The 17206-nt window shown below is 45.5% G+C and overlaps 1 protein-coding gene across 5 annotated transcripts in view; it reads right to left on the minus strand.

The window, feature by feature from the left end:
- Window positions 1-17206, minus strand: part of CDC25C (cell division cycle 25C) — a 553873-nt gene that overhangs the window by 293864 nt on the left and 242803 nt on the right. For all 5 annotated transcript variants that reach the window (XM_069651569.1, XM_069651568.1, XM_069651571.1 and 2 more), the window contains 3 exons: window positions 11175-11267; window positions 10465-10611; window positions 9149-9238 (listed from right to left, as the gene is read on the minus strand). In XM_069651569.1, coding sequence (XP_069507670.1) covers window positions 9149-9238; window positions 10465-10611; window positions 11175-11267 — 330 coding nt within the window. The remainder of the gene's footprint in view (window positions 1-9148; window positions 9239-10464; window positions 10612-11174; window positions 11268-17206) is intronic.

A 17206-nucleotide genomic window follows, 5' to 3' on the forward strand; every position in this document is an offset into this window, starting at 1 on the left:
ATCAAGTGACTGCTGATTCACAATTATCTACTCAAATAAATGGTGTGTCGGAGCACCAATGGGTAACCCATTTCTCTGAGCTATATGCACTACCTGAAAATACCCAGTTACCTCAAAATGACGCTATAAATGATTGCTTCGACCTGCAATTTTCTAGGAAAGATAACTTGTATTATATCAACAAGGTGAGTCACTCGCAAGCCCCGGGGGCTGATGGTCTAATATGTTTAAACAGCATCTTTAAACTTGGCCTTCCATTCTTTGTTTTGTTCCCTCATATTGTTACAACACAACATATTGCAAGATCCTGGTGTCATTCTATAGTAATTCCTGTGTTCAAGGAGGGTGATGGGCAAGATGCAACTAATTATAGGCTAATCGCCCTTCATGACGCTTCTGGAAAAATGTTTGCACAAATAGTGCTGAGAGAGTTTAATGAATGGACCCTAAAGGCAAATATCCCAGACCCATATAAAACAGGGATTGTGGCCGGCATGGGCACGTCGATAAACACAACTCCCATTAATGCAATAAAGGCGCAGTGTATATCTCAAAAGCAGCCATTATTTCTCGCATTCGTTCATTTTCGAACTGCATTTGATTCCATCAACTATTGCTCAAAAGAAAATTGAAAGAATACCCTTGCCCACCCTCATTATTGATTTTAATTGATTTATTGCACTCTAATACTTCCATGCAAGTGAGGATGACGTTAGATGGACTTTTAACAGCAGGGTTGTATATTGGCAGCTATTCTTTTTAATCTTTTTATATTAAATATGAAAGATGAACAAGTTACTTACCAACTGGTAACGTTCTTTCAACTGGATGTGCTTCCAACGTATTCCACATCTTTGACATGTAATGTCCACAGATGTGCTGCTTCAGAGATTTTTAGGTAGAGGGCGTCCTGCGTTGATGGCGTTGGGTCGATGTCCCTTGAAGGCCTCCGACGAGGGTGACTCATCGGATGTTATAAGTAGCACACACAGCGCTCGTATCCTCAGTTCATGTTTTTTCCCTCCACAACGTGTGATATCACTGCACACAGTGCCTCCTGTACTGCCTATAGCCTTGCGGGAACGCAAGCTGCAACTGCATAGGAAATACTTCAGAGGGGTAGGCTGGGAGGGCGATGAGGAATACGTTGGAGGAACAGTCGAAAGAACGTTACCAGTTATGTAACTTGTTCTTCGAATGGATCTTTGACAGACTCCCAAAGCGGCATCAGTGATTGGAGGAGGGAAAAGAATTTAGATATACCCAATTAGATGGCAGAATAAAGCAATGCTTTACCAAAGGCCATATCTTGACCATTGCAAGTATCCAGGGAGTAATACTTGACAAAGGTGTGGATGGAGGACCCAGTTGTAGGGCTGTGGATGTAGCCATGCACCTGGTGGAGTGAGCTCGCAAACCCACAGGAGGGTCCTTGCCAGTAGCATTCAGCAATGGGGAGGATAATCAAACTTGGCAAGGTGTGTTTGGTAACAGCCTGGACCAATCAGTGTCCAGGGTACCCCACAAAAATGTTTGTCGTCCACTCGGACCCTGGACATGCTAGAAATATAAAAGCTCAAAGCTCTCCCAGGGTTCAACCTCTAGAGTCTCTCCTCTTCCTTGTCAGGAGGAGGAGGAGGATAGAATGCAGGAAGTACCGCCTTCTGTTGCAAATGAAAATCAGACACTACCTTGGTAGGAAGGATGGACGTACCCTCAGTACAACCCCATCCTTGTGGAACAAAGTAAAGGGTGGCTTAGATTACAGTGCCTGCAACTCGTTCACTCTGCGAGCAGATCAAGAAAACCTCAAGTCTCAAGGACAAGAGTGCAAAGGCTCAAACGGAGAACCCATCAAGAAATTCAATACTAAATTCAGATCCCAAACCGGCACCTGAAAAGGGTGCAGGGGAACACATTTGTGAGCCCTTTTAGAAACTGGGCAATCAAAGAAATTTTAAAAATGGGAACATTCCTCAGAAGAGCGCTTGAAAATAGACAGCGCAGCCAGGTAACCCTTAATGGTACCCATTTGAAGACCCTTGTGGGCCAAAGAAAGCAAGAAAGAACCATCAAAATGGAGCACTGAAAAGGGTAGACATTGTGTTCTCTGCACAAGTTCCAAAGCTTATGCCAACTGTACAGAGATTTGGTTGCCGGACGTCTGGCCGAAAGCAAAACCTCCATTACGTCATCCGGGAGGTCCCAATCCTTATATCTCAACCTTTAAGAAACCAAACGTAATAGTTGAGAGTCTTGACCTCTGGATGGCGAATCCATGACCCTCCCACTTGCACGCAAGAGAAGATCCTCTTTGGGGAAGCCAGCGTGGAGGACAGATGGACATTTCTAGAAGGTCCGGGTACCACGGTCTCCTGGCACAATCCGGAGCAATTAGGATCATGGGGGATCTGAACCTCCTCAACCTCCTTAGAACCTATGACAGGGGCTGGAGGAAACGCGTACAGAAGTGGGAATGACCAATCCACAATGAACACGTCCCCTAAAGCGCCTCTCGGAGGAAATTCCCTTGAGAAGTAGGTCTTGCACTTCTGGTTGGCATCGGTCACGAACAGAAGAAATCCACTTGAGGGGTTCCCCAAAGGGTAAAGATCTCCTGAAGGAGTTCATGAGCTAACTCCCACTCCGAGACCGCGCTCTGCCTGCTCAGAGCATCCACCGCCGCATTCTCCTCGCCGGCCAGATGAACCGCCGAGAGTGAGATTCCTTGCTGTATCGCCCAGAACCAGAGCTGCATCGCCTCCCAGCACAGCGGGAGTAAGCCTACGCCCCCCCCTTTCTGTTGAGGTAGTGCATGGCCACTGTGTTGTCCGTCATGATCAGGACAATCTTCCCACGCACAAACGGCAGAAAAGCATTCACAGCTAGCCTGATAGTTTTCAGCTCCAAAAGATTTAGGTGGAGTCTGGACTCCGACAGAGACCAACCCCTGCTGGTGGTCAGCTTGTTGGCGTGAGCACACCATCCTGTGAGGGAAGCATCCGTCACTACCGTCACCTCTGGCCATGGCTGCCAAAAAGGCTCCCCCCCTTCAGATTCCCTTCGCTGGCCCACCACAGAAGATCCTGCGAGACTGTGCGGAATCTGGAGGAGATCCAACATTTTGCCTGAGAATATCAACCACTTCGTTCTAAGAGCCCATTGAAGGGATCTTATCCTCAGTCTGGCCTCTGGCACAAGAAAAATGAAGGATGCCAGGAGGCCAAGCAACCTTAAGAATTCCAAAGCCGGGAGACTCTGGGCATGTTGAAATTTGTTGACCGTCTGGACAATGATGAGCCCCCACCTTGGGTGGCGAGCACCCCCAAGGATGTGTCCAACACGGCCCCCATGTACTGGAGCTGTTGGGAAGGTGTCATGCGACTTCTTGAAATTGAGGGAGAAGCCCAGCTTGTGAAGGGGGTGGCAGGTGAGGCTGAGATGATCCAGGTCTTGATCGGGAGAATGTGCTCGGATCAGCCAGTCGTCCAGGTAGGGCTGGACGTGAACCCCTCACACCCCCTCTCCTGAGATACGCTACCACCACCACCATGAGCTTGGTGAAGACCCTCGGGTGGAGGTCATCCCGAATGGCAGGACCCGAAACTGAAAGTGCGAGCTGCCAACCGCGAACCTCAGGTATTTTTCTGTGCTTTGGATGGATCAGCACATGAAAATAAGCATCCTGTATGTCCAATGAAACCAACCAATCCTGAAGTCGAAGGGCCTGAAGGACCTGAGAAAGAGTGATCATCTTGAACTTGTCGTTCCTGAGGAACTTGGTCAAGCGATGCAAGTCAAAGATGGGTCTTAATCTTGTCTTTCTTGGGAATCAAAAAATATGGGGAATACCAGCCCTTGTTCCTCTGCGCCAGAGCCACTAGTTCTATAGCGCCTTTCTCCAGCAGGGTCAAGGTTTCCTGCACGAGGAGCGGATCCGGAATCTTCAAAATGTTTCCCCAGTGGATTGTCGTGAGGCCAATTTAGGAAGGGTACGGAGTAGCCGTGGGCTATCCCACTCATCTGAAGTAATTGCTCACCACTGTTCGAGATGCTGAGACAGTCTGCCCCCACCGGCGAACTAATGACGACACCTGGCCTCATAGCTGTTTTGGAGCGGCTGCGGCAGCGTCTGAAGGCAAAGAGGCAGCTGCTTGAGCGGCTTTGGCACCTTTTCCCCCGTCCACCACGAGGACCTTTACAGTGGCCCCTTTGACTGGCTGCTCCTCTCGCTCTACCAAAAGGAGAGTTAACAAAAGGAACCCCTCCACTCCTGTCCCCTAGGACGAAAGGGCAGAGGTTCACACAGCTGCGCCCAAAGATTTAGCAGCTGCTTTGGAGGTCTGCAACCTCTCAGGGCTCTTGTTTGCCTTGCTGCCAAACAAATGAGAACCATCGAAGGGCATGTTGAGAAGACTGGCCTGCACATCCGGTGTAAACCCCGACTTCCGCAACCACGCAAAATGGTGCTCGCAGCCATGGACCGGCTGACACTCAGCTGTGTCCAACCCTAACTGAAGGGATTCACACATTGCATCCTTGCCATCCTGCACAATAGCAAGAAAGCCATCCCTTTCTTCCCATTCAGGAATATGCTCAGCCGCTAGAGTGAAAATTCCACAGAGTGCGAAAATTTGGCTAAGGCACAGGTGGAGTTGGCCCATTTAAGTGCCATACTCCCAGCCAAAACTACCTTGCGTGCCTATCCATCAAAGCGCTTGTCGTCCCTATATAGAGGGATAGTAGGGTACGCCGCCTGCCTCGAGGTAGCCGTGGCCACCTGAACCACCAAACTCTCAGGAGTAAGCTGGGGTCGCTACTAGATGGGCGGTTTTCTTAGTCAATAGCAGCCACCCTTTTCTGTAACGCCATGTGAAAAGGCAACACTGGGTCAGTGGACGGACCCTGATCTAAAATGTCAGTCGGGTCATCCTGATCGAATTCAGCTGGAGGGCCGGACCACCCCAGGTACTCCATAACTCTCGACATCAACCTCCTATAGGAGGAATCAGCATGAGCAGAAGGCTCTGGCCTACCAAAATAATTTCAAGAGATGTGTCCATGCCACTGGCATCATGCAAAGATTGACACAGCTCCTCCATCTGACTTTCCTCAGAAAAGACCATGTCAGGAGCTTCACGAGTGTCACCAGAAACATCAAAAGGCTCCAACTCCACATCAGACCTCTACTCATCCTCATATGTTCTGTAGACAATGAAAGAACTCCTTCCTAGGCACAGGAGTGGACTTGGAGTCAAGAACAGGCTTCACAGTTGGAGACCAAGCCTTTCTCGGGGGATCCCCAGCTGTAGGGGCCTCCCCTGGCAAATTCAGGCCTGTAGGACCCAAGGGCCCGGACTGCTTCGGCGTTGACAAGGGCGCCGAGGGCTGCAAGGGCAAGACCCCGAAAGCCGCACTCGATGGACACAGCGCGAACACCTTCCTCAATACCTTCCCAGACTTCAATGGTTTCGTCTGGGACAAAGACTACGACTTTGATCTGGCATGTCTCTGGCGATCTACCAGAGCCTTGTCCGAACTGGACCCCGGCGGTTCCCGATGTTCATCGTGCCGACTGCTCAGGCCCGAAGGCGCACGAGCGTCAGACCGAGACCATTCCCCTGCCGGCTTCAACCAAAGGCGCGGACGGAACAGTGCCCCGAGATTAAAAAATCTCCAGCATTTTCTCCCCGAATGCCTCCCTCTCCTCCGGAGTAGAGGATTTAGTGGGGTAAGGCACTTCCCTCGCAGAGCCATCCGACGAGGAAAGCGACCGGTGACCACTTCCGGGAGTGCCTCGACGAGGACGAGTGACGAGAACCACTCCGGGACCGAGATCCCTGGACTCCCTCTGACGGGGAGAGTCACCCCTCGAGTCGTTGGTGGAAAGACCAGTAGTCTTTTTAGATTTACAGGGTTTGGATACCCAACCTACCTTTAACTTCCCCCTTATGCACCTGCAAGGCCTTGGCAGTCAACGACTAGCACTTCCAGCAGTCGTCCGTGAGCAGATACGATGCTGGTCCGTGATGGACACCTTGGACACAGTCCCTGCACTTTTTGAAGCCAGACCACGGGGTAGAAGACGACATTATCGAAGTAGATAACACAAGGCGCACCGAGTTCTCGAAGCAAACACATTCCGGAAAAAATGGAACGGAGGCTAAGGGCGCAGTGCGTGCTACTTATAACATCTGATGACAGAGGCCTTCGAGGGACATTGGCCTGACGCCATCGATGCAGGATGCCCTCTGCCAAAAAATTTCCAAAGCAGCGCAGCTGTGGACATTACATGTCAAAGATGTGGAATAAGTTGGAGGACACAATCCATTCGAAGAATTTTTACCTATTTTAGCTGATGCTCCGAAACTAGGATACAAGCAAATCTTATTTATTGTACGCTGACGATCTTGTCCTTTTATCTAGAACACAAATTGGCCTCAAGAGATTGTTGGACAGTCTGAACTATTTTGAAAAAACATACGAGTATAAAGGATAAAACCCAAAACATGGAATGTGTAAAACCAACAGCTCGCAAAACAAAATCTTTCTCATGGTCACTTCACGGCAATAAGCTCAGTCATCCAACAATACAAGTATATGGGTGTTAAACAACTTCCCCAATGATAAACTATATTTGATGAGCCTTGAATCCAAATTAGCAGATTTGCAAAATGTACATGCAGCTCTGCATCAACATATCAAAAAGCAGTGCCAATTTTACTATATGGAGCTGAAACAAATTCGAGACCACATTTTCTGGGACAAGATTGAAGGCAGATTTTGGAGAAATGTACTCCATATCCCCAAATGTTCCCCAACTGCAATAGTTTGATTTAAGCTGGGTGCACTCTTCTTTGAATATATACTTGGAAATTATGCTTTTTTTTTTTTTAGAAAATGCCTACTCACTAGTAGTTCTAATAACATTTTATATATTCAAGCAATCTATCTTAACATTAAAACATGAATTCCCATTAAAACAGAGAAATGTTATTTTAAATACCTTAGTTGATGCTGATGTTTCAATTTAAGTCCTGGTGCAGAATCCTATCCGAGCCCAAACCAAGTTGTATCAACATGATTGGATACATACTCAAAATAAGAGTAAAACAGTGTAGATTTTCAAACAAACTTCATTTGGCCACAAAAAATACCAAAGAAATATCCATCTCCTCATTTTAGAAATCAGTATTTGAGGTTCAGGCTAAATCTGTGGCCTACGAGGGACATACTGGCCGGACGTGGTCTCATTGAAAAGGGCTAAAATGTATGTCAATTCTGCTCCAAGGATGGCCAAAACAAAACTTTGCAGCATCTCCTAGTTGGTTGCTCAGGTCTGATACAAAGACATTATATTTTAAATGGCTGTTTGATGATTATAAAATATATGTTGACTAGTTAAGTATGGATAAGCATATTCAATACAAATAATGCAACAGTTATAATAGCAACAATACAATTCCTAGAGTCTCTCAATTTAAAAGACACTTAACAGGCAATTGGGAGTCCCTTAATTGAAAAGAACTCAAACGTGGAACGGAAACGGTTAAGGTAGAAATTAAGTTGTATAAAACTTACCTTCTTTACAAATCCTTAAAACAAATATGCATAGAAACTTCATGATGAATTTATGCTAGTGGAACAAATAATCCTAATACATACGTGGAAGGTAATGCCAGTGTAAATAATTAACTGAATTTAGAATTTCCAGAATTTATATACTATTACTTAATTTGTTCTCATCTGTGTAATATTGCATTTGACATGATCATTTTTAACATGATCAAAGTGTATGTAATGTAATGTAATTAATTTCATGAATGGTTTTCTCTGAAATCTAATTATAAATTGTATGCAAATTGAATTATTATATGCATGTATAAAAAAAATTAAAAGGTTGAATTATCAGCCAAACAAAAAAATCAAGTAGAAACATGCCTCTGCTATAAGATAGACCCAAAAGATCTGTACCGGTGCATAGCTGCACCCACTTTGTGGATTCTTGGCCCACTTTCATGGCATCCTTAAATCTAAGGGTATGTTTGCAAAACCCTGCAGCCAAGCAGTCAGAGGTCCATGAATCTCTATGCAGTCTGAATCCGTGACCGATATCTCTCTCCTGTTTTACAGCTCTTTATTTTGAGATACAAAGCACATGTACTTGACCCTCAGCACCGCCCACACCCTTTCAACACCACACAAAGGTTAAGCAACTGGACAATTCTGCATTTACTGGTCTCAGGATAAGGAGTTTCTGCAGACATTGAGCTTTCTGCTCACCGTGTAAGTGTATCCCGACTCTAGAGGGATGCTATGCTCCAGCTCAAATGAAGAAAGGGATCTATAGAGAAACATGAGAAAAAGATACAGAAAGAAGCATCTAGAATGAGACCAAGCACAAGAGAAAAAAAGGACAGAATGACAGTATACGTGAGAAAAAGATTAGAGAATGAGACGGTGTGCGTTGGAGAGCATGTGGTTGAAAAAGTGAACAAACAAGTTTGCAAGTTAGGAGTGGGAATTTAAAGCAAATGATAGGACAAACTGAAAGCAGAGCAGGTATTGAGCATCAGACCATAAAGGAGAAAGTTCACCCGAGGTCCACAGAAGGACAAAGGGAAGCTATCCAGAAACTAAGCTGAAAATAGACAAAAAGCCTCCCTAACCCCCCCTCCTGCACCCAGGAAGAAAGTGACAGTAGGATTTTGAAGAGTGAATGAAACGACCCAGAGAGTGAAAATACACAATGAATGGAAAGGCAGAAGAAACTATAACATACTCAATGAATGACAAAACATGGAAACCGTAGCAAAAGGACTTGCAGGAAAGCAGTGCAAAATACAGAAAAAAAAAGTGGAAGGACACTAGAAAGGGTTAAGGTCAGTATCACAAGAAAATGATGCAATAAAGACAAACATTCGCCTGGTACGGGAAACCACCTTTTTAAACCCCCAATTCTTTTGCTCAACCAATTTTAATGCCACCATTTCCCCCCCTCCTCGGAGGACCGTCTGCTGCACTCACTCTCCCCACTTCCTGCTTATGGGGCTCCCTCTTCTAAATGCAGATGGCCAGTCTCTATTCTTGCCCTCATTTTGCTCAATCTTCTTGATGTGCCCACGCTGCTTTTACTCCAAGTACTTACATTGTTTACGTCGATGTCCTGGTTCAGGAGGGGTCCAGAGAGCAGGGCAGCCATGCTTGAAGAAAGACTAGACACAGGAGCAGCAGAGTCCTGAGGTTAGAAAAGGATTTGGGATTAAAAAAGTTTGGTCTGGCAGAGGGCATAACATTTACAGTCCAAGCACTACACATTTTGATTCCGTCCACTGGCACATCTCTGGCTAACTGTCCTTGAGAAATAGTCAACTATCCTGGATACAGGTACACCCTCTTTTGGGGCCGCTGTTTTGCCACGGGCTGGTTCAGCACAGCCACTTCGCCGCCGTGGGCAATTTGGTGTGCCCATTTTGGCGCAGGAGACTTTCTGGTGCAATGGACATTTGGACGTGGGTGACATTGTAGTCACGTCTGAAGTCCCTCACGCCAAATTCAAAAGCATAATTCTTTGCAAATGCAACATGTTGAGGTACTGTGCCTGTAACATGCGTTTGCAAAGCATGATCCATCGCTCTCGGGATGTTTATCCCAAATGGCAGAAGCCATCCGTACATTGAGTGTGCCCCCCCCCCCATAGCAAAGGTAGCAGACGTGTTGACACTGGACAGGACCTGCAGTGCCACCTCCACCAGGACGCACGATGCAGCCATGCTCGTGTCTAGCTTGGGATAGCACCCGGGCAGTGCTAGGCAGCCAACCCACCCTGCTCAATTTCCATTTCAACCCACTGATACCAGGCGCTTCTGATCACTTTGTTCAACTGCAGTTAAGTAGGGCCGCAGCTTTCAGTAAGCAACACTTTGTAAAATGGAAGACCGGGGGGAAGAGGGTGGGGGAGAAAACAGTGCTTGCATAATGAAGTGCACTGAAGCACAACTTATACGCTGTCTTTTCACTCCTCCGTTGGAGGAGTCGGTTCTTTCGCCTAAGGATTTGCAGTCTGCAACTTCCCTCTGGGGTAGCCCAAGACCTCAGGCAGAAGCAGTCTAAGAAAAGTAGCATCAGTGAACTCATCCAAGGTAGAAAAAGGAAAAGAATAGAAAACACAAGCATATACCCAAGGAAGGGCTTACACACAGGAGGGACGCATACATCCAGGAAAGACATGGAAATGTACACACAGCAGAACATATTCACAACAATACCCGCAGCAAAACATCCTGGCCCCAGAACATCCCAGCGACGAACTGGTCGTGCCAAAATTGGCACGCCAAAACAGGCTCTGCGGCTAATCAGCTGGCGCTGAAATGGCTGCGCCAAATTGCCCTGCTATGCCTGGATACACATCAAGAGTGTACATTACAGATCAGCAATGAGTTAATGGCCTACACTGCTGCTCACCTCCATCTGCTCCTCCTCAGTGAAGAACTCTGAGAAGCCATCAGTATTTGGACCAGTCTGTCTGCAGAGCATGTCCAGGCCATCCACCACCTGCGCTATGGGCGAACCCAACTCCTCAATCTCGCAGTCCTTGCTGGCAAGCACATTCTGCAGGAGGATCAAATGATGGAAAAATTGAACAGTAAAAAGCTTCCAACCATATGCCAAGCCCCCTGCAAAGATTCCGGTCCAGACCAAATCTTCTCCATAGCCTGCAGGGGCGGCCATGCCTAAATTTACAGGCCTCTGGTCATCCTGATAAGAGGTTAGGCAATTAACCTGCAGGTTGTTCTCTACACAGACTACACACACCAACACTGCACCAAAGAATGACTTATGGTCATCCCCAGATTGAGAGCTCTTCATAGTTTCTAGTCATTCGCTGAAATCAATATGAATAGTAAGCGCAGACATTTAAGTTGCAGTCCAAATTTCATATAGCACTGGGATTTCCCAGGACAAGCACTGAATACAGTGTGTCATCTGTTAACAGCCCTCTACAAAAAGTTCTCCCACCACTGAAGATAACCAGCCGCACTTTGCCACATAAAATGCATCCGTTCATTATGGCTAGAACATCGTCTGGACCTTTCACCATAGTACAAGAACCATATGCACCAAGGCCATCTTGCACTGTCAGACGAGGTCATATCCAACCATGCATCTCTCACCAATCTTTGTGCAGTGCCTGGAGGAGTCGTCTCTTTCTGCAGCTGAAGGCACAGTGGAGCTCGCCGGCCCGCAGGCTTCAACCAGCTTCCCTCCTAATAGAGAAGAAACAAAGTCAACAAAAGCTTGCCTTTGAGTTCCAGCAGTCCCCTGGGAACAGGAGAATGCAGACCTTTCATGCAACATACAAGGTCAATATATTGCACCCAATTCCTAGGCTCAAAATCAGGCTTGGATTATCTTGAGCAGGAGGAACCTTCTCAAAGTCAAACTATGTGGTTTCCACAATAGTAGAACAAGCTAAGTGATTTATCTTTAAAAGTACGATTTGTTTGCTTGTTAGGCGTTTATACAGCAAATGAATTCTGTTTCAGAGCAGCAACTGGGCGGGAACATGCGATTGAAGTACATTAAAAACAAACAAATACAGTGGGGAAAGGAACAAACCTACGATGCCTTGTGAGTATTCAGAACGTCCAAGTGCAGCAAGGAAGAGGGCAGTGGGGTAGGTGCTGGGGTGTCCGTACTCGTGGGTGAGCCACAGATAAAGTACAAAGGTATGGTAAGTGCTATACAGCCTGGAGTTGCATTGGGTGGAAAAGCGCTAGTCTCCTGGGCAGAGGGTGTGCCGAGGCAAGTGCTGAAGGCAGACAGAAGCTGGGAAGATTGGGTGCGAGTGGCCAGGGGCCTAGAGGATGCATAAGGGTCCAAGGGACCAATCACATCAACTGAGATTAGCAGAGGGAAGTCTAGAGGTGCTTTTGGAATTTAAGAAGGTCCTGCTCAAGAAGTAAAGGTAGGGGGAGGCTGTTCCAAAGGAGGGATCCAGCTGAGGAAAGCGAATAACCTCCTGCTCTCTGTTAAGCGAAATGCTTTACACGCAAGGAGTTGGTGCCAGAGGAACAGAGGTCTAGAAGGAGAGTTTTTTTTTTTTTTTTTTTTTTTTTTTTTTTTTTTTTTAAAAGAGTTGCAGGTAGTGTGGTCCCTGGTGGATCAGTACACCTTTTAACAGTTAATTTTGGTTTACTTGTTTAAGTTGTTCAATGCAACTTTTTTTTAAAGGTGCTGGAAAGAAGAGAGATGCTGAAACGTTGCAACGTTAAAAAATAAAGAAAAACAAAATGAAGCAGTAGCCTAAAAGAGCAAAGTTATGTCTAAATGAACAAAATGTTGAGCTCTTGTTTGGAAGACCTTCTCTATAACTAGGTGCTCATGACTCCAGTTTAGAGAGCTTATGGCAAAAGCAGGGCAGAAAAGTAATCCCAACTAAACAGATTTGCCACTACCACTGATTCAATTTACCAAACAGAGAAGCAATAACGCGGTAAGGCTAAAGTAAATTACACCAACAAATAGGAAAAAAACTGTTGCCACTAGCTTGTTCCTTGGGCACACCTAAAGTAACCAAAAACCCTCCGAGTTAGTATAGGGTAAAACAAAAAAAGGGCGCCCATTGTACTGCATTGTCCTAAAAAATTAATGGCTGGTGAGTAGTCTTATTTATAGAAGCCAGAACATATCCTCTGATGGGCTCAAGAATTTCAATTAGGCCAACAGCTCACAGCCAGACAAATGGCAGTCGGATCACCAACCTTCTGCCCATTACCAGTCTCTTCTCCCCCCCCACACCCACACCCTCGAACTTTATGAATGCGAGGATGACAAACTCAATCCATAGTGAGGCCAGTACAGACCTTGAGGCGATAGATTGACACAAAGCAGTCCCTGCAAAAATGAACCAGACCAATGAGAGAAATTAGTTTTATCTCCAGGAATTATAGTTGGTCTCAGAAAACATCTGGTAGACCCTGACGGGTGACATCTGCTTTCGGAAAACCTGGGATTGGAGCCAACTATTTACCAGGGTTATTAGGTATTCCAGGTAGCAGCTTTAAAGGAAGCCAAAGTCAGGCCCTCTGGTGGGGTTGCTCTCTGGATTAGTAAAGCCCTTGATTATCAAATAGTTAGCATAGAATCTAGTTCTCTTGATGTACAGTACTTGGTATTGAGCTCTCTGCCCCCTCCAACGCCCCCAATATCCCTTTGCAACATGTACAATTGAGTTACCAACAAGGCCTCGACTAATGCTATTGAACTGGCAGGAAATCCTATGGAGACAAGATTGTTCCGGGACAAATTGGATCACCAAATACTAGTAGGAGATCTAAACCTCCAAATAGAACCCCTCCTAGACCTTCAGGGGGCCTGAGATGACTTGGATGAGGCATGGGATATACCACCCCTGGATTCCCCATCAAGGGTTAGAGCTCATTCGATGGCCCTTAGCTATACCACCTGCCTTCTAGGCTTGGGGCCAGCAATGGCAGTTTTAAAAAAAGATCAGCCGCCAATGCCAACATTTGACAGGCCTAACAGCACCTCCCATATTGATTATATCCTTTTATCAATGGAATTATGGGGTAAAGCGAAAGACTTTGAAGTCTCGAGCACACAAGGGTGCGACAATAAGCCGTTCTTTAAATTATCCAACAAGGGAGGTCACGAGAAAGATGAATTTAGTACTCCCAGCCATGATATTCATATCCATGGCCAATCCAAACCATGTATAAAAATGGACAGACCTGGCCCAAGTGAACCCACATAACCATGTCGCCATCATGCCCCAATTAGAACACCTCATTGATGGAACCCGGGTACCTGGACACCTTTTCAACATTTAATAAAATTGTTCACACTATTCAAGCTTATGTCACTAAATCAAGCAAAAGAATAAAAAAAACCATGCAATAAAATCCCATCCATGGTTTAACGAGGACTGTAGATGAGCAAAGTCTGATATATTGAACTGCTTAAAAAGACAAGGCCCAGACCAAACTGAGCAGAGATCATATAGGGCATACTATAAAACCGTGATCAAAGCAAAAAACATGTACGTCAAGAAAGGGACAAAATGCAGGACGCCCTCCAATCTGGTGATTCCCACACGTTTTGGAGGATAGCTAGTGGGAAAACACCAGGGCAAGATTGAGTGGTGACACAGATAAGCCCTAGTTCCTCGAAGAAGCATTTCCAAGAGCTTTATGGAATGAGACACCAGATACATGAACAGGGCACTACCCAATGAAATCAGGACGGTGGGAATATTATTGAACCAATACAATTAGAGCAGCTGGCGGCATGTAATGCCATTTCTACCCAGAAGTGGCGGAAGGCTCCAGGTCCCGATTTAATGCCCATTGACTTAATCAAAGACAAACCAATGGTATGGGCATCCTACACTATGGTTCCTCTTTAACACTAGCCTCAAACTGAATAGGGGACTCCCCCCCCCCCCCCCCTTCTTGGCAAAAGACAACAATCATCCCAATATACAAGAAGGGAGAGAGGGATGACAGCTAATTACAGCCCGATTTCCTTACTGGACAAAGTAGGGAACATTTTTGCAAAAGCCTTTCCGCGCGCATCTGCAAGAGTGGATTTTTGAGGCTAAGGTGATCATCTGCAAGCCGGGTTCTTCACAAAGATAGGCACCCTACAACAGGTTTTTAGTCTCCACTTAATTGTGCATAAATGTGGCCCTGAAAAAGATGAAGGTATACTCTGTCTTTGTCGACTTCAGGACAGCGTGTCTAGTGCGCCACTGGGCAATACTAGCAAAAAGGGGGTACCAGTTGGACTCAGATAATCAACTATTCTAACATTGCCTCTATGTTGGGGGTTGGGAGGGGAACTTACAGACCCGTTTAAGGTATCCAGAGGCGCAAGTCAACGATGTATCCTGTGGGCCCCTCCACCATCCGCTTTGATTTACATTGACGAGGTGGTCCGTCACGTCAAAATTGCCTGAAATTGAGTCAAGAGGCATGCCCAATTCTTTTTGCAGACGATGCAGTCCTCCTATCAATATCCGTCAAGGGCCTCACGATTACATTGGAGGCTTTCGCAGAAAAAAGTCTGGATCACCAACTGGCCATTAAAATGGCAAGAAGTCAGTCACTGGTCTTTCAGCCCAGATTCAGTAAATTTGCAAAATTCAGACTGGCAATTAACCATACCACCCTCGAGCAGGTGCAACAATACGACTATCTAGGGATGAGATTTAACGACCACGGCAACTGGCCTCCCCATTTGTCCAAATCTAGTCTGTCTTTGGAAAAATAAGGGATAGGCATATTGAGAGTGTTTTTATTCCCCCATTTCCCCAGCCACCAAAATGTATTCAGCCCAAGCTAAAGTCAACAGCAATGTATGAGGCTGAAATTTGGGGCCATTCATATACCAACAAATTGGGTTTGGCCAAAAGATCCTTCTTGAAAACATTTAGGATTACCTAAATCCTGTCCGAGCACCCCCATTTATTTTTGAACTGAGCCCAAGATCAAACCAGAAAGAGGTCCCTTTCAAACCAGTTCTTTTCTGGCTGAGACTGTGGTCGGTCCTATGGTTAAACATAGATCGGGGAAGCCACGGCTCATTCTGGAGGCAGAGGGTGGTCAATCCTTGCCATGGTTTCGGCATGTTTCGCATTGGTGCGACTGGAACAGAGATCTCTGGCAGAACCCTCAGGGAATAATTCAAGGTGACATATCCAAAACAAAAAACATCTCCCGAAGAATGATTAGGTTGAGTTAATCAATAACGGCATGAGGGTACCATTAGGCTTCACTTAACTGTCCCATACACCATTTATGGGGTTTGAAAAATATCTAGACCATGTTAGGCCTTCATTGGCACAGTCTTTATGTCAGGTTTAGATTTTCACAACTAATAATAATAATAATTTATTGTGGTTTAGTTTACATTGAAACTTTACACATAAAATATACCTTAAGAACAAAATTATAACGAAAAAAAACAATAATTAACAAAAACATTACATAAAAAAATTACCAAGGAAGGCAAAACATTAAATTCTCTAGATATACATATCATAAAAACATCTTCATTTTAGGTTCACATTTACAATAGTTCTGGAACCGGATCTTGCCACATACTACCACATTCTCCACTGAGAGTTTCAAATGGAATATCAATCTAATTTCAGCATTGTTACAATTCCTATATAAATAGGGGCCTATAATGGCCAACAACACCTCTTGGATTTCAATGATGGCTATACATCAACTCCTCTTTATGTCCTCCTATATGGTTATGTTAAGGCTAATTTCCACCTTCAGCCAAACATTGTACAATGCCATCAGGAGCCTTAAACTGTTGGAATTAATACAGTGATGCCAAAATAGCTCCTCTTTAATATAACCTTGGTTATGCACAAGATTACCCAAGCCAAGGTTTATGGTAGTTAACATTTTGTGACAGTCAACACATGTCTGGCCGTCTCTAGCCGATTCAATCCTTTACATAACCGGCAAAGCCGTAATTCTGGGGGGGGGGGGATCATGTCTCTTCTGCCCGTAATCGTTAAAGTAGGTAGTTGTTCTAGCCTTAGAAGTAAAATAAAACGTCTAAGTCTCCTATCCAGGCATAAATTGAGATAGCTCTGCGGATTTTTATAATTATACAGTCTATACTGGACAAACTGATAGCTTTTCAGCTTCTGGAGATAAGCGTAATTCTCCAGCCAATCCCAGAGCTCTATGCGTTTGACCAGAGCCCTTTGCATTTCTACAGTGACACTGCCCACCCTAAATTGCCACCCAATGGTCATCAGGAATTTAGACATTTGCTCCTTCAAGGGGCACAAGGATTTATCCTTCGAAATCTCTAGGTAGACCGCATGGAGTAGCCCATTCTTAGTCTCACCACTCATTCTCAGGTAGAGTAGGGCTCGCTTTTTTAGTACTATAGCTTTCAATGAGGTCAGCCCCAGTTCCAATCTTAATATTGCCATTGGGATTCCCGGTGGTAGGCCCAGGATAGAGCGCCACAATTTCCCCTCAATCACCTGCAACCATTTCAGGTCAGAGTTGAGGAGGGCTTCCAGACCGTAGGTGATCATAGGGGATAATACCTGCACGTTAAGTTGTCGCGTACCCCAGATAGTGAATCCACCCTGATTTACTGTAAATGTATGGAACAGTGCAGTCAGTTGGGTTGCCTTTACATTGCGTGA

The sequence above is a fragment of the Ambystoma mexicanum genome, chromosome 3p (genome assembly GCF_040938575.1).
Source record: "Ambystoma mexicanum isolate Mex_15411 chromosome 3p, UKY_AmexF1_1, whole genome shotgun sequence".
Classification (NCBI taxonomy): Eukaryota; Metazoa; Chordata; class Amphibia; order Caudata; family Ambystomatidae; genus Ambystoma; species Ambystoma mexicanum.